This window comes from Candoia aspera, chromosome 4 (assembly GCF_035149785.1).
Source record: "Candoia aspera isolate rCanAsp1 chromosome 4, rCanAsp1.hap2, whole genome shotgun sequence".
Classification (NCBI taxonomy): Eukaryota; Metazoa; Chordata; class Lepidosauria; order Squamata; family Boidae; genus Candoia; species Candoia aspera.
Window position 1 is genome coordinate 52,449,480 of NC_086156.1, and position 26,772 is coordinate 52,476,251.

Below are 26,772 nucleotides of genomic sequence, written 5' to 3' on the forward strand. Positions count from 1 at the left end.
TAGCAGTAATAAAACACTAGAGACCTATTCCTTGTCTCAGCGTGGTTCCTGGCTGTTAGGACACTATTGGTCCTATTAGGTATCTCAGTGACATATACCATCGACCATGGTATTCCTCTGGAGTGCCTGCATGGGGTGAGATTTGGGAGTGTTGTTTCACAAAGGTTCTGCTCCTATCTTTATGGCTGATTTTGTACTGTGATAATAGGGCCCCTGCAGGATGCTTCAAGGATCAGTGCTTTCTCCCATGTTATTTAACATCTACATAAAACCACTAGGGGCGGTCATTTGACAGTTCAGGGTGAGATGAGTTATACATTGCTACCCCAAGCCAACCTGGAGATGCCATCGAAGTCCTGCATATAGTCCTGAAGCCCATGGGGATCTGGATGGGCCAAAATAAACTCAGATTAAGCCTTTCCAAGATATTGCTACCTATCAATAAACATTGGGTAATCTAGTTAACATTAGCCCCAGTACTATATGGGTTCATACTTTCCTTGTAAAATAACACTGCAGAACCTACTGAAGTTATGTATTACCTTTATTAGCATTAGCTAGTGCTTCAGAGAACAACTCCCAGAAAGCAACGCCCAGAGTCCCTCTTTTGGGGGAGATGGGCAGTAATTAAATTTGAATAAACAAACACTGCTTCTCTTATCAATTGGCATACTACCCATCCAATTCCAATGGACTCTGGGCTCTGTGGCCTGTCTGTTGTTTTACCTGTTTATCACCAAATTATATCACAATCAAGACATGCTAAGCACTATAAATCTTAGTAGTTAGTGTGGAAAAGGACACACCCTAAATTAGTAAAACATTACTAATTCTATTTAATTGGTAACAGTGGCTGTTAACACCTTTGTTTTGAATATTGGCTTCCTATTTCCCTACAGAAATTATCCTGGAAACCATTACAGCATGACTGACTGAAGCCAGGGCAGATACCCAGCAATGTATTTTGTGATTACCATTGCTCATACTGAACCAGCTCAACTGGGCTGTACAGCACAGCCTAGCATATTGGGCAAGCTATAATTAAGGCAGAATTTCTTCTCAAATTTGTACTAGATTAGTTTAGTTTCCTGGATTCCTTATGTAGTCTGGATTCACTTAAAGTTAGCCAGCTCTTCCAGCAATGAGATTAAAGCAGCCACTATCTCACCCCCCCTACCACCACCCCCTCCAAAATGCATGAAACGCTCAGAACCTTGCCTGTCTACCATTAAATCACAGAATGCTACTTTTGTGGTTTGTACAAGGCTGGGTCAGATGCATCACATGAACACATGGTTAAAACATCCACAAACGTGGAGCATTTAAAGAGAAGCATTGTTTAATCCAGCCCTAGTGACAGGAAGTCTCAATCCCCTCATTCTATACCTGGAGTAGCGGAGCAGCCTCTGCCTAAAAACCTCTGATGAAAAGTCTACTTCTCTTGCATGCCCCTGTAAAGAGCAGCATCTATTACAGTGTTATTTCCCATTTCTCCATGATAATCTCCTTGGTCTGTTGCTGCTTATTTGTATATAAGTAGTAAAGACATTTCATGCCAAAGTGTTTCTTTTAATGATTTTCATGCACACATACTGTGCATGCATGCTTGCTTGGCTGTATTTACAAGGCAGCGGAAACATCAAGTAAATGGAAGGCTACAATCGAAGCCTGTGCAAATCAATCCCAATGACCTTCTGCCCCCACAACCCTCATCTGAATTATCTGACCTGACACATCAAATTGTAGCAATGAAGAACTGCACAGCACTTTCATATTTTTAAATGTTTACTCAAGGCTATGCTCTATTGAGAAAACAGCCTTGGTTTTGAGGGAATGGAAGTAATCTGCAGATGTGAAGTATTAATATAATATCATTAGGGCAAAAGAGATGAGTTTGCACTTCACCAGATTGCAATGCAAATGACTGAAAAAACTCTTCACACAGTGAAATGAATTAAAAGTTTACTTTAATTCTGAACCATCTGTATAACTGTTTTCATGAAGCATCTGTATCACAGCAGGCTACAATAATTTGGATAAAAGGCAACTGGTAAACTGTCCAATACAAGGTTCCATACAACAGTTTTTACTGGCCTCTATCCAGGCATCTCCAGATAAAGTTTTTGATCAAAAACATGAAATAGATCCACCTGCTTATTTTAAGCATATTAAAAAGGAAACTAATTGGACCATTTCTATTTGTCTAACTTTTTTTTTATACAAAAGGGCTACACAATGTTACACTTTTCCGAATACAATCAGAGTGATTATGAATTAGTGTTCTACACCATTACTCAATCCTTAAAAATCAGAAATTGCTGTAGCATGTTCACTATAACTTAAACACAGAGACTTAAAAACCCTACAATTACTGCAAAAGAGAAAACTACTCTGAAAGCAAGCAAGGTCAGTACCATTACAGATATTTAAAAATTAAAAAAAAAGTTTTAAACAAGCAAGGCTTAGAGTTTGATAAATTCCATCTTGTGATTCGTTCTTGTGCATTCTTCTGTTTCATGAGTCACTCCCCAAATCCATTTGTTACTCCTCGACCAAAAGGACCAGAACAAAAAGTTTACTTCAGATGTTCCCATAGGAAACTCAGCTTGGTTAGTGTGTCAGGCACTTTCTGAGATACCAGCCCACCCCTCGAGCACTCTCAGCAACTCTACAGGCCAATCACAATGCAAGATCAGACAATACAGCTGTGTAAAAGGGGAAAAAAAAGAACAATGATTATGGCTACTCATGTTAAGAACTGCATCAAGCTTGCAGCCTGACACTTTTACGTTCATCACAAGTTTGATATTCCTATTTCTGATTAACATGTACCAACCCAAAGCAGTTCCCTCCCCGCCAGCCAGGTTCTCAGATTGTAGATAGAGGTTCTTACCTAAAGGATGATTTACAGGTCAGTATCGAACCAGGCCAACTGATTACTGTCACCTGGAGGGAGCCCATCCATAAGGTCCTGGGCATGTCCTAGATCTGGTAGCCCATCAACTGGGTAGTCAGCACCAGGGTGATGGCCACCCATTTCATGTTCCATCATTGGGTCCATACCCAAGGCATCCTGACCATATCCTCCAGAGTGGAAAGAACGGTAGCTAGGATCTAAGAAAGTTAAGGGTGGCAGAGGGGAAAAGGAGGGGAAAGCATGTTAATATGTTAGATGCAACAGAAGCTCCAGGTATCAATGTGTGACATTCATAATATAGTCACACTAAAGCCATTTTCTAACCCAGGTTTACATGACAAAGCATACTACTATCAGACACACAAATTTCAGCCAAGCCATTAGTCTACATACTGCTGAAAACCTAGAACACATATACTATCACAGTGCACAAATCTTAAATGCAGACTTCTCAAATATGCAACTAGAAAGGCTTATGGTTTGTTCACTTTTTTGCAACCAACATTTCTGAAAACATGCTTATATATCAGAAGCCTTTTATATGCGCTTCACATGTTAGAACACAAGCAGTTAATATTGCCTTGACAAAGTACTAAGGCTTCAACAGATGTTGTACAGGCAGTCCTTGCATAGCTACCACTAGTTCAGTGACTGTTCGAAATTACAGTGGCACTGAACAAGGAGACTTATGGCCAGTCAGCCAGTCTCAGCTGACACCGCATCCCCACAATCATGATTGTGATTCAGGTACTTGGCAACCAGTGTGCAATTACAATGGCAGCAGCATCTCGTGGTCATGTGACTGCCATTTGTGACTTTCAGTGCCAACTTCCAACAAGCAAAGTCAATGGGGAAGCCAACAGGATGTTGCAAGGTGCAGTCATGTGACATTGCACTTAACGACTGCAACTGGAACTGCCATCATTAAGTCAGTGTGTTGTGTATTATTGATCCACCAAACAGTGCAAATAACTAAGTCAATTATAATGGGAGCAGCTACTTCACATTTAATGTTTAAGTCAAATCATCTGCACAATTGATACATACCATCTGGGCGATAGCCAAGAGGTTCTCCTTGGGCACCAATGTCAAGTCCCAAATCAGCACTCTGTAAGGTACATGTAAAATGGCATCTGAGCTAGGAAGTGAATTCCAAAATGTCCCTCACACTTTTATAAATTAGTTTGCAGGTCCACAATTTCAAAAAACATTATTTTATACATAAGTTATTTGTACATAGGCATAGAATGGACAGTTCGTTACTTTTCTTCATAGCCAGAGTAATCAAGCCAAATGCCTTGTTAGAGAAGTTTTACCTTGCTTTTTATATGCAGAATTTTTCCTGCCACACTGTCATTAAGATTTAATATTGGATGCTGTTTTATGTAAACATTTTTATAAGCACATCATTTGGACAAGTATTCAAGTGATTTAATATTGCACTAAAGACTAATCAGCATAGAACAAAGTAACAGCTGACGAATGTGCCAACACAGACTAAAAGCAGCACCTAGGAACTCAACCTAAATCCTGGTTAGTTTACTGTTTCTAAGGGGAATGCTTATTCTGTACTATTTGATAAAAAGTTTAATTTGAAACCCAGTACAAAATCCAAGGAGAATTCTATGAACAGGAAGAAAGTTAGATGGAGAAAGTTTAGCAGTCTAACCCACCTCATTCCAAGCCATTGGTTCAGTCCTGAAGAGAGAACTGGTTAGTTCCACTGACAGCCGTTTCTTATAATCTTGTGGTTTATCTTCAGACATTCTAAACAATACTGCAGCTGCATACGTTGCTGTCCAAGAAGAAAAGAATTTTAGCAGAGGAACCTAATATCAAAGCAAGGCCAATTCCCTCCCCCTCCATTTCACTTACCCACACCCTCATTTCTAGAATGAAGTAGTTCTGTTAATGGTGCTGTAGCTCCCTCTGCTTCAATGGCCTCAGCTGCTTCTTTGTCTTGAGCCAGTTCACATAGTACACCCGCAGCTACTCTCTGGATGTTCTCAATAGGGGAATATAGCAGCTAGCAGTAGGAAGGGAAATAACAAATTCTGGGGTGTTTTTAAAATACGAACTATTAGTAACGGATTTGACATCTGGTAATTATCAGGCACCAAAAGTTACGGTAGGCACCTTCAAACTGAATATTACAACTAGACAAGGTTACGGTTGCCATGGAGAGAAACTAAATGATGTAGAAATCCCAACGCCTTAGGAAACTCTACTGAGAACCTATTTCCACTGGAGATTTCAAGCATATTTTCAAGTTGTTTTACAGGGAACACCAATTTTTGTACTGAATAAGAACTCTAAACTCAGATCAGGTTTTAAAAAAACACAGAGTGCATTTTCATTCAATCACAACTAGTTTTAAGTATTTGTCAAGACTTCACCTACCTGCACAAAGAGTGGAATGGTGTTTAGACCCCTAATTACAATCCGATTGTGGACATCTCTAGCCAGGATATGAAGGGCTCCAGTGCAGCCCTCCACTATTTCCTCCATACGCACACCCTCCTGTACAGAAAACATAATAGGTTTAATATTAGTAGGCAAGATATTTGTTACAAAGTGCCTGACCAATTCACAACATTAACATTCTTCCTCACCAGATAAACGTACTTGCATTTACTCAGCTGTTCTCACACAATTTAATTATCAGATAAGTTTTCTAACTTACAAAGGAAAGGGCTACCTCTTTTGGCTGGTTGGTCACACTTTTTTTCTGCCTTGTCTGGGAGCTGCAAGAGACGCACCTAACAATACTGCAACAGCAATGGGCAGGGCTAATACTTTAGAGTTCCTACCTTCCACATTTGAGGAGGGGGGGAATTAAGGGAGAAAATGGGTTTCTTGGACTTTACAGAAACTTAAAGGGCTGATTTTTCCACTTAAAAACCCTTTAACAGGAAAAAGCAGCCCAATTCATTGATGGTTTTGAAGTGATACTATTAAGTTCTGCAAGCTGTAATACATATTGTCTTTTAACCTCCCACTCCCAAAACAACAAACAAACAAGATGTCCAAAATTTTGGGGGGAATTTTGGAGTGGTTTCATGTATTACTCTTTGCCTATCACAAATGGATGCAAAAGTATGCCACGTACATGTAACCCTGAGATGTCAATTATATTGGGGATATGCTATCAAACATTATCCTGACCCAAAGTTTTTTTTTTAAATCTTACACAGTACATGGGAGTGAGGGGTGGGAAACCTCCAGACCTTAGATCTTACAATATTTATAAAAGTGCCATTACAGGTAGTTCTCACGTAATGACAGTAATGGGGACTGGAATTGCTGTCACTAAGTAATGCAGTCATAAAGAGCAACATCCCATGACAGCACTGCTTAGCAACACAAATTCCAAAACTTCTGGTCGCCATTGTTAAATGAATCACAGCAGGTCATTAAGCAAGGACGTCACATGGTTGCCATTTGTGACCTCCTGCTGGCTTCCCCAGTGAGTTTGCTTGTAGGAAGCTGCCGTATGACTGCAGGATGCTGTAATGTCATAAGTACGAGGACTGGTTGTAAATACCACTCATTCAGCACCGTCGTGTTTAAACAGTTGCTAAATGAGCGGTTAAGTGAGGACCATCTGTATTTGCTACAATAGCCAGGAATCAGATGTGCACTTTAACTTTGTATTGATTTAGCTATTTTGTAACTGATTTTTCATTTATATAGTACATTTTACTTTCTGAAATACGAATGTGTAACAAATGGAATGATATCAGGTCTGCAAAGGTAATTGGTTAAATAAAGTAAAAGGAATGCACAATACAATTTGAGATCTTTTCTAACTCAAATCCCTGCAACACTAATTAATACCATTCTGCATCAAGAACCACATACCACAAACTGTTGCTGTGTACCACCCATTGAGGTACGACGTTGAGTATCTTGATGTGCTCTAACTAGCAGCTGCACTAGCCTTGGTATTGCACCTTGTTCACGCAATGGAGCATGATTCGCTGGACAGAGAGCAAGATTACGGATCAAGCCAACAGTAGCCTGCAAATGTAAGGAATGCAATTAGGAAAGGTAATGACATGTTGCAAAGTACTTTGGACAACTCAAACCTTTGAAAATAATTTTAATTTATTGCATCCTTGTAACAAATTTCTTAGAGGCCAGCTAGATATTGTGCATTTCATCCTCCCCATCTCAAACCTAAGATTATAGCAATTAATTCGGTTACCAAAATCACCTCACCTTTATAAGAGGCCAGTGAGATGGTGGATGCAAGAGTTTAACCACAACTGGTAGACCATAATGAAGACGCACTGCATTTTGGGCCATTTCAGCTTCCTGATGTCGACTGGTGAGGTGGCGAAGGGCACAGATAGCTGGCTCAGTGATGTCTTCCCTGTCACCAGCACGGAGAACTGTGCGCACAAGAGCCTCAATTCCACCAACTTGGCACACCATCATTTTGTTCTTGTAATTATTGCAAGTAAGGTTAGAAAGGATGCCAGCAGCACAGGTCACAACATTGATATCATCTGATCCTAAAAGTTGCACGAGTGTCCCCAGAAGGCCTTCCATGCCTTCCTGTAAAAAGAGGTGCATTTGGCATCAATCTTTCTATGAAACGGTATGGTATTATCAATAGCAATTAATAACCTTGAAATACCATCTCTACCTCAACCCAGATCAGTTTTGTATTGCACTGCGTATTTTGGTAAAGACACTCTCACCTATGAGCTCTACCAATCAGGTAAGTTTTTTTCAGGCTAGACCCACACAGATAAAGTGTTGTTATATATAGTGGAAATAGAATAGGCAGACCCAGCATAAATAGCACAACTCACCAAAAGCATTTTTTCACATTTTCAAACTGACTGGAGAAGGGAACTCAACCCTTGTGGAATACCAGCAGCATCACAGTTAACAATCCTTCAAGTGACAGCACTGGGTTTTCCAAATAAAGGCACGTTAAGGGCTTCATTATACTTTGATGTTGGCAAAAGAATAAGTAATTATTGAGGAATACTTTGAACATCAAGGTGAATGGCTTGTTTCTAACAGGAGTGGAGCAAATTAATACTGGAGAAGCCTCTTATTTCAAAAACACTTTGAATTCATTTTCATTTGATTTATGTAAAGCACGATGGAAATGTTTACATCATCGTGGAGCTTGCTTTCATAAGGGCATATAGATTCTAAATAATAAAGTGATCATAGAATTGGAAATTCATATATTTGCTTCCCCTGATCCTATACATTTCAAGTTTATCAGCCAGTTTATAATGCTTTTCACTTAGGAAAAACAAGAGTGTGTGAGCAGCGGACCGTAAATAATATTTGCTATATTAATTTACTGTATTAATAATTTAGCATCTTTATACACTAGTCTCAATGGTACAACATGAGTGTCATTCTGATGGTATGTTATTACAATTGGCTTGAGCCCCAAAATCATCTTTCCCTTATTCATACCTAAGCATTTGTGTTTCTTGCGATTTCAATCAAACCCATGTAATTAGCATGCTAATCAATTAATCTGGTTTGACACAAACTGCATAAGACTAGGATTATGACGAAACACCTTATTTAGCATTGTGTCTGAATTTTGCCATCAAGTTATCACCTAAGACCTATCCGTTATTTCAAATGTTATTTTTAAGTCCTAATTTCAGTTTTGAGTGATACTAGGATAACTATATCAGTATCAACTCAATATAATAAAAATAATTTTCTAGCACCAAGACCAGTTTATAGTGGAATACACTAATCTTTCAAGTTCCCATCCCTTACCTGCTTAGTTGCAGCATCTGAGAGATTTCTAAGTGTCCAGAGACAATTCTGAACAAGACGTTGACTTGGATCTGTAAGATGGAGTCCCAAGGCTTGCATTCCACCTAAAGATCAATTAGGATTTACTATCATTTACCTTTATCTCAACCTCTCATTATGGAGAAAATAATATCTTACTTCACTTCAAGGATAGTTATTTTCATCTCTGTAGACTGTATTCAAGTAACCATGATGAAACTAAAGTACACAGCTATAAAATACAGAGGGAACCACGTACAGCAATTCTTAGTTTCAGATCTAATTTGATTCACAATTCCACATGCATACATGCAATAAGTCCTCCACATAAAACATGTACTTCTAACTGTAACCCATTCCATGTTTGACGAAGTACTAAGGCCATTAACTGGACCATGGTACACAGTTGTTATGAGATAAATAAAGCAAGTGATGTATTATGGACCTAATCTAGCCAAAAGCCCAAGTGTTCGGGCAGATCAAAATTACTAAAAATGTTAAAAACAAAAACTGCAATAATAGCACCAAAAATATATTATAAACATTTTAACAGCCATTACTAAATTTTTTACTTTAGGAATGGTTTGCTGTCATTAGTTTACTTAACTGACAATGCTTTTGTTGAAAATAATGCCTCTTGTTATTATTGAAGCATTCAACCCAGTTTAGAACATCTCCTATATAAATGGTCATTTTATCACCTGCCCCCCATCCAAAGGAAATTTCAGTAATTTTGGCCTGAATGCAAAACAGGAACAGTCCTGATTCCATGAATAATGAAGCACTTACCAGCTTCAACAATTGCCGGTTTGTTACTAGAACAGACTGATAGCACTTTCAGCACTCTACTTGTGGTCCACAATAATTTCTCATAGGTATAAGTCCTCATTATGTTTACTAGAGCCTGGGGACCACCACTTGCCAAAATAATTAGCTGCCAAAAAAGAAAAAAAATTAGTAAAGAAGTGACACTAGGCTAATCAGGATAGCTTTTCACGATGGAATTGCAGTCTCTTCAGTCTGACACTACTGTGTCATGCTGTCAGCTGATTTGTACGTACGAAAGTAGAAAATGGCATTTTCTCCTGGAATCTCAGGGGAAGGATGGTATTATATGTACTGACTAAATGGATAATATAAAGTCAGACCAACGGCCAATCTCCCAATATGGAGAATACTGATGACAATAACTCTTCAGACCAAAGATTTTCTAATCCTACCTACTGAACATTTCATTCTGTTATACATAGGGTCGCCATGAGTCATAAACGACTCAACAGCAACTAACAACCACCACCACCTCCTAGTGAAATTGGGTATGTATGAACCTACGATCATCTGTATGTGAAACATTTGTTTCATTACTGACCTACCAACCCTCAAGGACTATTTCTGGAGTCCAAATCATTTACACAAAAGCAGAGAACAGGATCAGCTTACTAAAATATTCTACACGTGTCCCACTAGTGTTGCTAGTTGCCCAACATTACTATTTGTTCACTACAATTATTACCTTGCTTTCTTGATTACCATATGCAAGAATCTGAAGACAATCTGTTGTAATGGCCAGAAACTTAACGTTTGTCTTGTTGAGCAAGGCAACCATTTTTTGTAGACCTCCAGCTAGACGAACAGCCATTTTGGCACCTTCCTGATGCAACAGAAGATTGTGCAGAGTAGTAATAGCATAGAAAAGCACAGAATCCACTGGAGAACTATAAAGAAAAGCTCAAATTAACAAATATCCTGCCCAAGACCAAGAAATAGTACACAGATACATCAAACCAATTATTTACATACCCAAGCATTTTAACCAGAGCAGGAATACCTCCTGACTTGAAGATTGCCAGCAAGCCTTCGCGATGATGAGACAAGTTATGTAGTGTACCTGCAGTACAGCGGGCTGTTTCTACATCATTTGTATTCTGCATAGTACGCACAATGGCAGAAACCATTTGAGGAGAACGCATAATAGCATGACGAGAGGCTTCTTTTTTGGACAACTGATGGACCATAACTGCTGCCTTGTTCACCACAACCTAATAAATGCATTGAAATTCAACATTTTCAAAATCCAAAAATGAGACCACTAAGTGAGGTGGTACGAATACACATGTGATCAAGAGACTCAATCTTATGCCTCTCAGAGATCACAGTAAATATAAACTGAATCAACATGCACATACCTGGTCCTCATCATTTAGCAGTTTGGTCAATTCTGGGATGGCACGGGTTGCAAGCTCTGCATCATCTTGGTAGTTTATCAAATTAACCACAGCATGCTTTAACATCTGGGAAGGTTCAGCAAGTCGTTGTACATTTGTTGGATGCGCAGCATCAAACTGTGTTGATGGGATTTGCATGCCTTCATCCAATGTTTCTGGGAACATGGCAGCACGCACTCTCTGTGCTCGGGTCATAGCATATTGTCCATCAATATCTGGAACAGAAGCAAGCTCTTTTTCATCTGATATGCTGTTGGGTGATTAATATGGTCACAGAATTCTACTTACCAGCAACCTGTTCCTGAGTGAAAGACTGAGAGAATCCCTGTTCCCATTCATATAGAACTTGGGTGGTATCAACATCTTCCTCTTCTGGGTTTCCCTTGCCACTCAGAGAGGGAGCTGTTGTTGTGGCACCAGAGTGGATACCAGAATCCAGGTATGACTGTTGCTGCCAATGACTGACAGCCGCTTTTCTATCTGGCTCCATTGCCATATCCAACTCCATTAAATCAGCTGTTGGCAATAAAGTGATTAAAAAGAAGCTTGCTAAGATAAAAGAAAGCATTTGGCAAAATTTTATTAGTTTTAATTTTGAGACACAAATTGCATGCTAGATATATACATTTTCTTTAATACCTAGTGGAACAGTTCTTCTATATCTTAACAGAAGTGTATCATCTTACAAAAAAACTTTTCTGTGATAAATTATGGAATTTTTTTCAGGGTACAAGGGAGGGATACCCTGCACTGAGATGTTTGTGGTGATGGCTAAGGGAATGAAAAGAAAGGTAGTGTGAAGATGGGCAGGTGAGCTAGTGTGATACATTGTGCTGTGAACTGCAGAGGGGAAGAGAAGGTGATCAACACCAGCCTTGCCCTGTTTGTCCCATCCAAATTTCATTTTGTTCAAAATCAGGAACAACCAGAGTTCCAGATTTCAGTTCTACTAAAGTATAGCTGAGCTGAAAGAATTTGGCATAACCTGTAGAACACTATGGTATGTTTCAGATCCAAGACAACTTTTTTTCCCATTTCATGCACATACCTATGTTTTACCAAAAATATTTTTAAAAAGAAACGTTACTTTCAATTCCACTTAATTTCAACTTGTGGCAAGTGTCTGAGCATCTCTGCAACTCTACAGAGCAGAACAGATACTTGTTCTGTTCAACATAAAACATCAAAATCAAGGTATGTTAAAACTAGCAGAATTTTAGATTTAGTTTCTTATATGTATTTAATTTCTTACTATTTTTAAGAGCTGAAAATTGGTAATTACACCCATATTGATCACAATTTATTCAATCTTTGTATGAATTTGATTATACCAATCCATACCTTGAGTTGCCATGTTTCTTGATGTGCTCCCAGAACTGTGGTCTGCTGCACTTCAGACCCTAAAGCAGAAAGACAGAAATGTAATTAAGATAACTAGGTTTTGGGTCTAAAAGAAAGAATCTCTTTCTGATCATCAAACCAGATAAAAATTTACTAAAAAGAACAGCATAAGAATCCTTAATCTTTTTGTACCAAATATCTCTTTGAGAATCTGGTGAAACCTAAATGCATAAAATAAAATACTGTTTTAAAGGAAACAAATGTGGTCAAATACAGTTATCAAAATATTAAAAATGAATTCAAATAATTTTAGATAGTGAGATATATTGAAGTCAACAATTATTTTTGGAGTTGAGAGACCATAAATTGCTTTGTTGCCTACACTCATTATTGAATTAAAAGCTATATTACAGTTAGAGGTAAGTTGCTGTTTTTTCCTATCCAAGTCCCCAGCCTATTGAAATCTATGGACCTCAGGTTAGGGACCCCTGATTTAGAGGCTATCAGATGTACAAAGCTACTAGCTGGGACAAAGTTAACAGCCATTTGGGGAGTTGCCTCTCTAGAGATCTCATATAGAAGTAGTAGACCCTGGCTGGCCGCTGTATTTAAACTGTGCCTCGATTTAAGTTTATTTTGCTTCCTTCCAAAGGAAACCAAACCCAAATACATGCTGCGTCATGGAACAGCTTACTGCTCAGAGAAATGGGATAAGGACAACACAGGTATCAGCAGCAGAGCTATGTTTCCTTTACAGCTGAGACAGACCAACCAAAACAACTCCTGGTTCAAAAAATTTGATGCTGGAAGAGATGGAACTGCAGCTAAAAAAAACTACTTCAACAATAATATTGCTATAGGATCTGAGTTTTTATCAGCTAAGCTTTCTGAATATTCCTTTTTATCACGCTAGACAAACTGCTGGCATGTCTGTTATGATACAATCTAGCTGGCATGTCTGTTATGATACAAACTTTGGAGACGGAGAACAATAATGTAGTAAACAGGCAAATTAATATGCAATCATTGTAAAATGATTAGGCTTGGATTGTATGACTACAGATATACATTTATCTTTTGGAAACAAAGTTTTCCCACGTTTCCCTCCATAAATTAACTAATCCAAATTCTCATAAGGCTTGAAAAGGTTTAGGAGAGTTTTGCATAGGCAACTCAATTATATCCATATTCTACTGCACAGAAGTAAGTACACACCTCTGCTATGCCTTTGAAACACTTGAAGTATCAAAATAATTTGCTTGCTATCATTTACAAATGTAAAACTTCCTCCCACGCTTTAGGAGTATTTGGGGGAGAATTACTGGCATTGTAATAATTATGCAGTAGCCTTTCAACCAGTGCTATGCCAAAATTATTCATAAGCCAAGTGAGAATACATTCTTAACTCAGCTTGTAACTTTAGCATAGTACTGAATAACTTTAAAGTGAGTAAGTTTAGCATAGCATGGAAATTTTAGCTGCTTTCCAATCCAGGACATGTAACAGATTATACATACTGGTCCACAAGATAAAATCAAACAAGTTTAAAATCGAGCAAGATGAGACTTACAAAGTAGCACAGCTATTTGAATTACAAAGTAAAGTCAATGTACATTTAGGGGTAAAGCAGCAACAGTATAGAACCGTTTTCTGCAACAAAGGACTACCACCAATTATAGCCTTTCTTATAAAGTAGTATTAGGAATAGAAACACATTTTTAGGAGGCAACTGCCTGGACAAGTCCCTGCAGGTTTTTTTAGCAAGATTTTCAGAAGTGGTTTGCCACTGCCTCCTTCCTGGGGGAGGGGTGGGGGGGGGGAGAGAGCTTGAGAGGAGGAGGAGGAGGAGGAAGCAGCATACACTGGCCCAAGGTCACCCAGCTGGCTTTGTGCCTAAGACAGGTCTAGAACTCATGGTCTTCCAGTTTTTAGCCCAGTGCCTTAACCACTACACCAAACCAGCTCAGAGTTTGATTTGTGGAATATATTGTCTACATCTTATTTCTCCATCATCACTTCCAATTTAAACTATATTGGTAAGATAATTAGTTTCTGATTAATGAACTTTATTAAAAATACTAAAATAGGTTGATTTCTTCAACTAGTTTCAGCCTGAGGAATTGCAGTTACTTAAAAATAAAGTATTAAATGCATTTTTAAAAGGTAAGCTCAAGACCTAATGTAATTAGCTCAATCTTATAACTGAATTTAATATATATACAATGCTTTCAAGTATTCAAACTTTTAAAATGAATCATCAAGTGAAAATTTCTACATGGAACCCTCTAACAAGAAAAGCCTGTAAGACAACTGAACTAAACCAGTTGTTATCTAGTCAATCCAGATTTTCAACACAAGAATCTCAGCAGCCATATTTGCTTGTTGCACTATCCTAAATGGCACTTGAATAACTTACAACTTTGAATATTATAAATCCAGGTTTTTGGAAAAAATAGGAGATAGTTTGCCTAGATTTCCTAGATAACAATGTTTAAAATATTCTTTATTCAAAGACTGTTCCTGGACTGTACTCCAGACTCATGATGTCTTACTACTCACTTTTCTTCAGTATGAAAATAGCAAGCTCTGAAGAGAGTTAAATAATCTTGGGGCTAATTTAATTGCATACAGGCAAAACCATGGTTTGTCATAATTCTTTAAAAAAAAAAAACTCTTTAAAACAGAAAGCTTTAAGATAAATATACTGTAATTAGGACTTTTCAATAACATATTGACGATACCATATGCAATTTGTAAGTTTTTATTATATATAAAGTTCTTCCTGCAATGCTTTTAACTTATCTTGCATCTTTTGTTTTTATTACTGTATAGTTTTATTTTTGGATTGTAAGCTGTCTAGGGTTTGCTTTAAGATGGTCAGCTATAAATGTAATAATAATAATCTTATTTAATCTCAATGTTCTAGGATTAAATTTTCACCATTTTCAATGTACTGCTTAGGTTCATAAATCACACTAAGCCATAATATTTTTGGCTTACTATGTCGGGTGAACTCAAGACATTTGCAAATCATGATATATGGCTTTGTGAGATATGTGAGCCAAAGACTTGGAAATCATGTCGCTTGAAATTTTTATTCAATAAGCTTCTAAGAAACAATTAGAAGATTTTCACAGACTAATCATGTACTCTCAGCATAAACCATTATTTTCTCCCCTGGTCTAAGCAGACATTGCAATAATATGTTTTTAGTCTCTAAACTGCAGACATAACTATAAAGAACATTTACCACACACAGTGCCTTCTGTGGCACTCTGAGCACCACACAAACTGGTTGAGCAAGTGCCACAGGCAACTAATGGATTATATCATCAAACTCCTTCTGTTTAATTCTCCACCCACATAAACATTAGTAACTATGCCTTTTCTACTGCCTTTCTCTGGCAGCTGTTTTCACTTAAGAAAAATCATTGTAGTTTTTCTCTCTGTAGTTCAAATGGACATTCACTAGCACAACATTGTTTAAAGGAAGGCAACACATACCCAGAATATTTTATTGGCAGAAAAAATCGTATCTTATCAGTTACAAGCACATTATTCAAAAATATAAACAATCTACTACTTTAGCCATGAATCAATGTATTTTTTCTTTATATTTTGCCTTTTATATAGGAGCTCAAGGCTCCTTATTTTCCTCACAACCCCTCTTGAGGTAGGTTGGGCTGAAGAGAACGACTGCCCCATTCCCAGATTAGTTACTTGCATGACAAACCAGTCTGCTCCCCCAACTCTTTTTGTCAACTAAACAAGGGCTCTCAATTTAGAAAAGTGAACATACTGGTGCTTATGAAGACATAGTCTTGGTTAGATCAGGATTCAGGGGACCCATATTATTTTTAACTGAAAATATTTTGAATTTATATTTTAAGCCCTAATTTTTAAAATTCCAGGTTAATATTTAACTGAATTAAGCATTAATATTTTAATCCATGTTTACTATTAGAAAAACCCATTCTAAAATGTACCTATGTAGAAAACTAGTTTTGCATTTATAATAAATCTTCATATGGTCAATAACATGTTAGTAAAATATATTTTGATTCAGTAATGTGGTCGTTAAAAATAAAGATCAATGGCTTCCTAAACTGAGGGCTGATGTTCTGGCATACAAAAATGTGCTACTTTATAGGTAGTTTTGTATTACAATCTGATAAAAGGCAGGTGATACAGAATTTATTTAAGAGTCACAGAAACTTTCCCAGGAGAGGAAATATTATTCTCCATGACTCATGGTAAAAATGCCAACATGAAACAGATTCTCCAGCACCCACTTCATAATGACGCTAATGTTTGGGGTAGGACATCTTAACTTTATTTTACTTGTAAACCTGATGGGAGAACATTAAATTTTGATAATGAAAAAACTCACCCTTGTGACAGAATTAAGACTTGTAATTTGCTTTTTAAACCCCTAACTTCATCTGTTGCAATGTTCAGAAATTGGACAGTAGAGCATTCTGTCCATTTGTATTGATCAGGCATTATCTGATGGTAGCCTTTAAAAACACAACATTAAAGTGGAGCAACAGACTAATGCTAACAGAGCTTAGTTTCCAATTAATGCAGGTTCTATGATGAATTATCGTAAGAATCTCGGTATCTATGTATATCAAGAGAAGCAGCCTAAAAGAATGAGCTCTTAATTTAAGCCAATAGTTCCATAAACAAAACCATATCTGGGTCTCCAGCTTGCATAAACCCACTTTAAAGCATAGGGAAGAGTTAGATATATCAAAATGTCATTTGAACTCTCTCAATAGGGGATAGCTCTGCCTAAGAACCAAGTCCAGGAAGAGATGGACCTATCATAAGGTGCCATATAGTTATCAGGGATGACCCTACTCTTAAAATATTTACCAGTATTTAATAAATACTGAAGCAAAGAGTTTATTACTGGCAATAATATTTTTGATTGACGAACAAGCCCCTTTGAGCAGACAGTAAAGTACATTCTGTCAGCCTCTCACCTGATACTATCCATGGATACTAAAAAATGCTAACTTGTTCCATCTCCCAACCATGTAAGTGCCTTCTTTTCTGGAGTTTTTTTTTTTTTTTTTTGCAAACCCCATCATTTTTGTCTTTTGATAAAGATACTCCACACTGCTATAATGGGCAAGTATCTACAAGACTCTTGAGGCCAGAGCAAGGTTGGAACAGCTTGCCTATATTATCAACGCAGATGATTGAAACATGTATTTGAGGTAATTTGAAAGGATGCAAGTCTAAGTTATTTAGAACTAGGAAGTGTATACTGTGTAAAAACTGAGCAAAATGGGCAACAGAATACAAATTTGATTCGCCCTTCTTTCTTTCAAAGGATCAGAGTTGGAGGTAGCCTCAGAAATAATCTAGTCTAGCCCCCTTCTTGATACAATATCTGGAAAACAGTTTAACCAGAATCTACTTCCCTGCAGTTTCAAACCACCGGTTCTGATCCTGCCCTCCAGGGCAACAGAGAACAAGCCTACTCCTTCCTGGATATAGCCTACAATGTTGCTTTGTGAGATGTATCCAACTCTTAAGACAGGCACTTTCATAAAGGTAGTATAATAAAAGGAACAAATACTTATCAACAAAGATTGTTAATACTGTTCTCCAAAGATTAGTTCTACAAGTCTCCAGTAATATTATCTGCTGTGCAAGTTTGAATTGAATTGCCCTCTCTGGAAGATCTAAAAAGATGCTCTGTTCCAGAGGTTCTCTATCTTTTTTTGCTCATGTTCCCCTTCTGAGCCTCTGAGCTGTTAGCTGGAAAAAAAGGTACTTTATTATCTGCACTATTTATTAATCTAAACTGTATCATATATTGTAAACTGTAATTTTCAATATTTATGCTAATGAAATTAGCATAGAAAATGAAATGTGAGGATTATGACAAACTGATTATACGCCTGGCAGTTAAGTTTGGATGGCCTCCTAGAAATATAGTATGGCCCTCCAGAGAGCCATATGGTCTATGCTGAGAACTGCTGCTGTTCCAACACCCTCCCAGCTGAGGTTAGAGCTACCAGTAATACTGTCTTCCAGGCTAAACATCTGATAACATTCAGGCAAAGTGGATTTTACACCCAAAAAGTAATACCTAGGTCTGAGACTGGGAAATGGTGTACTGGCAGCAGGAAAGACCCCCAACCACCTCCCAAACCAAAATATTATGAATAGTTTGAAAGGAATACCTGTCAGCTATCTAAGGACTACGCCCAGTGTTCGAGCATTTACCAACCTCTCTAGTCCTGTTTACAGAAACCCAGTTGTATAAGCATTGCTGATTGAGCCTCTGCATGCCGCCTCCTGCACCATCTTGGAAGATCTGCCAGGTTATTTAGATTTATGCAGCTGCCAGTCACCTCATATCTCTAGCAATCAAGTCTGCTGAATGAGAAGGGGAGTGGAAATGGAGGTGATGGTGAGGAACAGGGCAAGTAATGAAGGCTTCTGATGTTAATGTTCTTTGTACTGGGGAGATCTACAATGCTTTAAGGATGCAAGGGTTGGACCTCCCCACCGCACATATCTGTGCAAAGAAATGCATCAGTTCACCTTATGTGAGACAGGACAGTGTTAGACTGTCTTCTCCTTTTATTAAGGGGGAAAGGAAGAAGCTGACTGCCTGATGCTATGTTCCTCATGTGAGAGAGGTGGTTGCCGCACCTGTAACCATTCTCATTCTTCATGTGCTCTCCCCCCTCATACCAGTTTTTTCGTATCTCAGGTGTGTGAAGGACATTAATCAGACACCTATTCCCCCAGCCTCATCAAAAGCTGTCTTTGTAAAGAAAATATCCAGTGCTAGCCTATAATCACATGGAGAAATACTTAAAGTGCCGTCCGCTGCCTTCTCTGATTTTGTTCAAGCCTGTTGAGATCTTCCTCTATTGACCACTGCTCAATCCTTCCAGGTTGCTGCTTTCTAGGGTATTCAGTCAGAGGATGCAGCATCAGCAAGGTAACCTGTTCCTGTGAAGATTGCTCCCCAATGTTTGGTTAGTGGATGGCCATGAAATAGGGAGAAAAGCAATCAACTCTTTGCTTATAGGCCTGCTGTACAATACTCTTGAACTACTACTCTTCTACACAATGGGAGTACTGTGAAGACATTTCTCAAAGAAAAAAGTGGACAATTTGCACACAAAACAACAAAGAGATATAAGGTGTGGTATATAAAGCATACATTTTTTTGAATTACAAGTAAACATTCAACTGGAAACTTGATTTTAAAAAATCCATTTAAATGGGCCTCAATTATTTAAATAACTGCAACCTGATCAATACTCTACGAACTGCTATTGTATGACTACTAAATTACAGAAGGGATCATTATTCCTTCTATAGTCTTACTTCAATTAGCAAAATTCCACCAATTATTTTTAATTATAAATTAATTCTGCCTTATTACAATCCATATGTTCCGATATGAAGGCTAACCTACTAAATCTTTTGTTGTTTGAATGCTGAGCCAAGTAGGAAGTACATAATGCCAGTATCCAAAATTCTATCACCTATGAAATACGTTCAATTTTTAAGCAACTTTCATTCAAACTTCCTCACACCAAAATTGTTCCCCAAACGCTGGAATTCAATCTTCAACCCAATATCCTTTCAACCCAAATGAAGTGAAGTGACCAACTAAATTGACTGTTGAGTGATTTTAAAGTTTGCTGCAGATACTCTACATAAGGACTGCCACTGCAGAGAACTGGAATTCACTGTGACCACAGCATATGGCTATACTGTACAATGAAAAGTTTGGCATCTCAGCTGTGATTTCTTTAAAGCATTTTGTTACCAACAGGCAGTCTATTTGGGCTAGCAACTCTTGAAGCCTTCACTGGTACATACACTAGAATCAACAGATCTGCTGTTCCTTTTTTAAGTCCTCCACCCAAAAAACATACTACTCAAGTCAAATCTTGTATTATTGTTCTATGAGAACAATTAGAGCCTTTAATTACTGACCATCCTAAACATAACATGAAGGTGCTTGCCCAAGCTGTCAAAACAGTTCTAATGAATACTTTAGCAGCCTTCACATTGTGTCATACATAATTTTGTCATAAAGTACTTCTACTATCATTCAAAGTACTTCTAGCCTCATTCTACTTATTTGATAAATGGCTTCTATCAACTGTGTAAAAACAACATTCAAATGTAAGAAGATCTGCAATTCTGATTATCTTCAGGAAATATATTAGTTTCCCCTGTCACAAACCCTAAAGAAAACAAACTAATTTGCAACACGAGGACTCTTAAGCCACAATTAGCCGCTCTGAGTCACTTGCTGAGAAGGGCGGCTATAGAAATCAAGTAAATAAATACTAACCCTTGAAAAGTTTCTAAAAATTGAATATTTCTCCAATTTTTTTTGCAAGACACACCTGTAGGTTATGTTTTAGACTATAGTTATGTAAAAACATCAGTTACTAATAGCTTTATTCATGGTTTCTTCTACTTAATACTGGTTTATACAGCTTTTGTGTTTAACTTCCTCAATGGTGTTATGCATTAATTGCTTGCATAAGAATCTAAGTGATGTTATTCTTTCCTAATTTTCTACAACTGATTCTCACCTCTTAAGAGCACAATTGCCTACAAAAGCTCACTGCCAAATCAGTGTGTGTGTGTGTTTTCTTTTTTACCCTTCATGATTTAACACTAATGAGTAGATTCAGAAGCATGGCTTAAAAAAATGTGCAGAATCCTGTTAGTTGATAAATCTTAGCAGCAAGCCTACAATCTATTGTAGGTTTGATCATATTACCCATGTTCCAAGAGCCAAATGACCATGTTAACAATTAAAAGAAACCTATTTACTCCCCCCAAGGAGAAATTAAGCCCTAGTGCAATAATTGGGAACTGTTCATCTAATACACAAAGAATATTCCACTACAGCTGAAATAGTATGGAATGAATTGCTCATTTAAATTCAGATGTTCACTCTTATCAATTACTATAAAATAGCAATGTGATGTGATTGTAAAAATCTTAAACATGGCATGTGTTACAAGATGTAGGGTCGCTAAATAACTTTAGTAAACAGTTCACTGGGGCTGTTTTGCAAAATCTCACATTCGTCCTGCTACATACAACAAATATCAATGTGGAATCATACGGATTTCTTTATATCCACATTACCCTACAGAAACTGAAATAATAATGACTTTGTTTACTCCATAAAATAATATTAACTTGGTGAAAGCTTTCAATGTCAGTCCATAGATATCTGTAAGCTAAGGCTGAATAAATTTGAGATGCCTAAATGTTAAGTCTTCAGGAGTTCAAATAGCTAAGCATGGGGGATTTCTCTCAACGATTTAAATAAAATAAGAGGAAAGAATTTATGGGTTTTCAATTTTTTTCCTGAACTACAATTCCTAATATGTCTCACCACTGACAATGCTGACTGTAGATGTTGGAAAGTCTACATTATATCTCTGAAGGGCTTCAAGTTCCTCAGTCCTGATTTACAAAAATGTAATATAACTAAAAAAACAATTCAGTCAAATAATCAAAAAAGGAGGAAACTTTATTTTCAAAATAGCTAAATCTCTAGAGTGTTAGTAAATTTAGAAGCAAAAGCTTCAGAATATAAAATTTTTCATGGGTTTCACCAACTCCTATTTCTAATGAGATTCTAGTGGAAAACCCTTAACTTGATTTACTACCCAAACATTAAATTGTTCAAAGGGAAGGTTACTTGCTTGCCATGCAAATAACCTCAAAATTAAATGCAGAAGATGCAGGTTAAGATTCTCTCTTTCAGAGGTGGATAATGACCATTCTCTATATAAAATTAAGAACGGCTATATTTTCAGCATCCCATAAGCAACACCATTCACAACTACTTATCAGAAATATAAGACAAAAAGCCTTTTCAGCTGAACAGATCTGTATGCTACCCAAAGTGATAGACATTATTTGTAGGTTCTTTTTCAAGAGTGCAGAACTGCAGCTTCAATTAGAAGTTTACAACATGAAACTGAATTCAGTCCTGAAACAGTATGAATACATTTTTGCCAAGCATTTTGCAAAAGCCTCAGTTACAAATTCCATACTAAATTACCTGATGTCTAAGCTTAGGAAAGGCAAGGATCATGTGCATGAATTGCTATGGCTGTCACAATACTCTATCAATTACTTCTTATAAACAAAGCAGCACTTAAATTCCATTTTAAATAGAAGGATAGGGAAGCCTAAAGCACACAATACATTAATTTTGAACACAAGCAAAGTTCAGATGGCGTGCATATATCAATTTGTGGAACAAACTGAAATATTATAAACATTTTAATCCTCCCTGTCCTCTAGCATTCTGTTTCCTGTACATAATTTTCTAGAATGGCTTGTATTATTCCCACCCCCAAAAACCAGTTTTCTGAAGCTCACTGTTGAAAACTGCTGCACAATACTGCTATAAGATATAAAGGTGAAAACCAAGTTAATCAATATCAACTAGCTAGAAGGTGTTTTGGAATAGCATTCTGTAATAAACTTTGAGACTTATAATTTTTTATTTTTGCTGAAAACTGTCTAACTTTCAACACTGCACGAAAATGCTGCAGTGACTCTTTGGAGTTAGATAGCCTTCACAAATCTAATAAATGAAAAACCTCCCCCTAGTTACATATGTACCTACTTCTGACTGAAACTAGGGGCTACTTAGGTAGAGTACTTAGAATTAAAGATTTATTTTCAGTTAAGGGTAAGATACCATTACATTATATAGCATGTTAACAATAAAATGTTAAATGCATCCACCCAAAGAAAATCCCATTCTGTTCAATGACACCTTTCTATAGAATTGTACATAATTAAATTATTTCCTATAAAGGGCCAGGTTAAACTCTTGTTGAGTTCTATTCCAAATGCTTTTGATTTCATTACTTATTCATTCTAAGAGGAAAAAAAATTTTTTTCTTTGACACAAAACCATGATTGCTCAATACAACAACTGAAATAATCAGGGGCAATCATCTATATTTGTAGATAATCAATATTGCTGTACTTACATTCATTAAAAAAAGACCTAACATTAAAAGGAAGCCAAGCAACAACGCTTAGTAGCGTCACGACGCATTTTATCTAAAAAATTGCAAACTTCTGAGTAATGATATACATCAACACAAACCAAAGTTTCTTATTGAGAAACCTTAACTGTACTGTGTCTATTAATACGTAAGGTCACTGCCCCCATCCCGATCAGCTAAACACCTTTCCTTCAATACAGAAGGCACCTCCATTTCTCTCCCTATTTTCGCCGCAGTTACTCTTCTAACTCTTTAAAACGTCTCGGTTATACCAAGATCCAGAACGGCGGGAATTCGAGACGCCCCATGTTAAGACGAGAGCGCCTCTCCAGCAAAATAGTTACGTTTAACCAAGAAAAAAGCCGATAGTGCAATAGATATCTGATATTTATAAGTGCAACGACGCCGTGGGGTTAATTGCAGACTATCTAAACAAACCCGAGACTTCGCCCACCTTTTCAGTCTGAGTTTGCAGACTAAAGCCACGAGTAAATCTGAACGGAACGCCTCCAATCTCGGCAGTTCCTACAACTACCGCCGCGCCCAACCCACCGCAGTTCGAGTCGACACTGCACAAGGGCCCCCCACCCCCGATATTCAGCTACAAGCGTGGGGGACGTTGCTAGTTTCGGACCTTCGGCAACGATCCCCACCCTGCCTGAAGCTACCGAGCCTCGTTTCGCCCAATACAGCAAAGCACAGGACACCGCCTACCGCCGCCTCTCTCAGGCGGGCTATTTCTCCACCCAAAAATCCCTCCGAGACCCAGTTCTACCTTCTCCAAGGCCACCTCAAAGGCCCCACGCAGGGGGACAGAAGGATCGTGGAAAGACTTCCGACACCTTAATCCCAGTCTCCAGGCCCCGTCCCGCACACGCAACTCGCCCCGCCCGGCCTCCAAGAGACACTTAGGGTCAGAAGTGTACCACCACCACCTTTCAAGGAAACCTTGAAAGGAAAAAACGACTGTTTTTTTTTACGCCTCCGAGTCTACTCCTTCACTTCGCATAATTAAAAAAATCTATCACAGGAGTTATTTCCCCCACCCATTTCCTGTGTGGGACAAACATGCTCCCCCATCTTTCTCCTCCGCCTCCATCGATGGCCCCGCGCCCGAACCCACAAGGGGACAGGAAAAGTCGCCCTAGGACCCAACTCAAGTTTGTGAGGAAGATAAAAAGAAGCCTCGAAGCGGCACTAACACTGGCGGGAAGGCGCAGGGTCCCGCAAAGGTCCTGCCTCCAGCTACGGCTGCCTCTGTTGCTCTTGCTATTTTTCTCGGTGGCTGCAGCACAGGCCACTCAAGCGTTTTCCCCTTTCCGCCGCGCCCGTACCGGTCCTCGCCGTCCTCCACGGCCACTATCGCCGAACCAAGAGAGAAGGAATGAGAGAGAGGCTTAAAATGGCGCCCTTCACAAGGAGCTTCTTATAGCGACTGCAGGAACTCGATTGTATCCTGCCGCCGCCTCGCCAGGCCTCGCGCGCAGCATTCCACAAGCAACCCACCCAGCAGCGCGGAGGACGCACACACACACACAAAAGGGGGTGGAGAAATAGTGCGCCTCCACCCTTCCAGTCTTTCGTTTGCGCGCACACACACACGCGCGAACGTAAGCTGGCGGAGGGAGATAAGCGAGGGAAAAAAAGAGCCCCTACCCAGACTCTGCTAGTGGAGTTTCGGAAAGACGAGGAATTGTGGGGATTCGGGGGAGGGAAAAAAGCAGTGGCTGTGAAAGAACTGGCCAGGAAGCGTGCAGGGATCCAGCCCTGAGTGAAGGTGTGGTGAGGCTGTGAAAGCGAGCGGGGGGGGGGGCAAAGAGTGATCGCTCGCGGAAAGAGAGACACCTTTTCCGGGGATTGGTGAGGAGATTTATTCCCGCAGCCTGAAGGGGGTGGGGAGAAAGCTGGGGTAACTGGCAGAGTGAGCCCTCTTTTAAGGTGCAGGAAACCTCGCGCGACCAAGGCCGCTGCGCAACTGGTTAGCCTTTTCATTCGAGACTTGTAACGAGACGGTAATCACCTCCCCCTTCCCATTTGCAGACAGCGAAAATGAAGGAGGGTCTTTTAAATGTTCCTATCACCCAAGCCTCCTCTTAATTAGTACAGACCAAATGTTCTGTTTCTGTTCTTAGGGTTTCCGACAGTACTGCTGCAAATTTGCTGCATCCTCGTTGGGAACAAGTAAAATCAGACCGAATTAAAATCTTCGGGGTTGTATCGACTTGCTCCGCTCTTCTGTCTGACTGGATGAATTAGTATCCCCCACCTCTACCGCTTCCGCCCTCTTCCAATAAGCAGCCCTTAAAATTAAGTTCTGAACGGGTCTCGGGAAAGAAGGTGGTGGCGGCTTTCTCGCGTAGCTGGAAGCGCTATTTGCAATTCTCCCCTCAACATTCGGCACGGAGCGGTTGCCAAAGAAAATACATGCTTTTCCATTGCGATCGAACTGCACCTTCTTTTTGAAATAGGTCCTTAGAATGGGTGAATGTGGGATCAGATGGAGGTGCAGATGTTTAATTACAATAATGGCAGTATTTTCATGGGTTATTTTACAAATGCGCCTAACATTGGCCAAGTATGCACTTTTTGTGTATGTCAGAATTATAAATAGGAATTTATAAATTCGAGAAGCATATGTTTACGTGCTAATGGCTGCAACCCTTTGAACGAGCCGCGTGAATACATACATTCTTTCAAGTAAACATACAAAGGATTTCATTCTTGATTCAAGGCTGTTTAAAAATCTGCAATCTTGTGTGTGTTGTGTCACTGTTATTAACAATGCTTCTTCACACTGGAATTTCACGTTATCGTGGTTTTAACATTTCATAGATCTTACATTTTAGTGAACTGAACAATAATTTGAAAGTCGGGGTCCACATTCCTACCAAAACTCTTTAAATGTTTATTGATTGAAATCCTGTAGATTTCCTCCAACTCATGTTGCTTAAATTGTGAACTGCACCGAAAGAGTAATTTTGCACATGGGAACTGCACACGCACGTTTCGACTGTATTTACAAGAGCTTTATCTTGCTCAGGTCAACCGGTGTAATCGGGTGATGATTCCCTTCCCAGCCATAGCCTAAGTACATCTGTCAAGAGTCTCTGAACCAAGCGATGAATGGGTCTGTGCTGATCCAAACTTAAAAACTGATCACCCGCTCCCTCGCTCGGACTTCGGCAGAGTTTGCACGGGAGGTGCGCTGCTCCAGAGGGAAGGAAACCTAACCAGCTTCCGGTCTCTCGCGCGACACTGGCGCTTCCTGGTCGAGGCGGACTCGTACCCTCAGGCAAGCAACAGAGGATCCAGACCGAGCGGGGCCAGAGCGCCGCTTACTACTTTTGCTTTCTCCTTGGCTCCGCCTTTGCTCCAAAGCTGGGAGGAGTTCGAGGCCAGCGTCGAGAGCTTAGGCGCTCTGGGAAGCCACGTGGGGAAACGGAATCTGCCTACAGTC

General features: G+C 38.9%; 1 protein-coding gene across 2 annotated transcripts; it reads right to left on the minus strand.

Annotated features, from left to right (window-relative positions):
• Positions 1-1,950: 1,950 nt before the first annotated feature.
• Positions 1,951-24,809, minus strand: CTNNB1 (catenin beta 1). 2 transcript variants are annotated; one of them, XM_063304149.1, is made up of 16 exons: positions 24,650-24,809; positions 12,268-12,326; positions 11,215-11,442; positions 10,888-11,141; positions 10,502-10,740; positions 10,215-10,416; positions 9,491-9,635; positions 8,684-8,787; positions 7,139-7,477; positions 6,779-6,937; positions 5,318-5,437; positions 4,793-4,943; positions 4,591-4,712; positions 3,965-4,025; positions 2,894-3,114; positions 1,951-2,705 (listed from the first exon to the last, which is right to left on the minus strand). In XM_063304149.1, the coding sequence occupies exons 2-15, from the start codon at positions 12,278-12,280 to the stop codon at positions 2,906-2,908; spliced, it is 2,346 nt and encodes a 781-aa protein (XP_063160219.1). In that variant the 5' UTR covers positions 12,281-12,326; positions 24,650-24,809; the 3' UTR covers positions 1,951-2,705; positions 2,894-2,905. The 2 variants fall into 2 exon arrangements, with proteins under 2 accessions (XP_063160219.1, XP_063160218.1); XM_063304148.1 differs by having other exon boundaries at positions 24,518-24,809.
• Positions 24,810-26,772: the final 1,963 nt, after the last annotated feature.

Coding starts and splice junctions, on each gene's coding strand:
- CTNNB1 (XM_063304149.1), bottom strand. Junction 9,636..10,214: donor ATGGTAATCAAGAAAGCAAG/GTAATAATTGTA, acceptor CTTTTTTGGCAG/CTAATTATTTTGGCAAGTGG. Junction 5,438..6,778: donor GTACACAGCAACAGTTTGTG/GTATGTGGTTCT, acceptor TTTTCTGTACAG/GAGGGTGTGCGTATGGAGGA.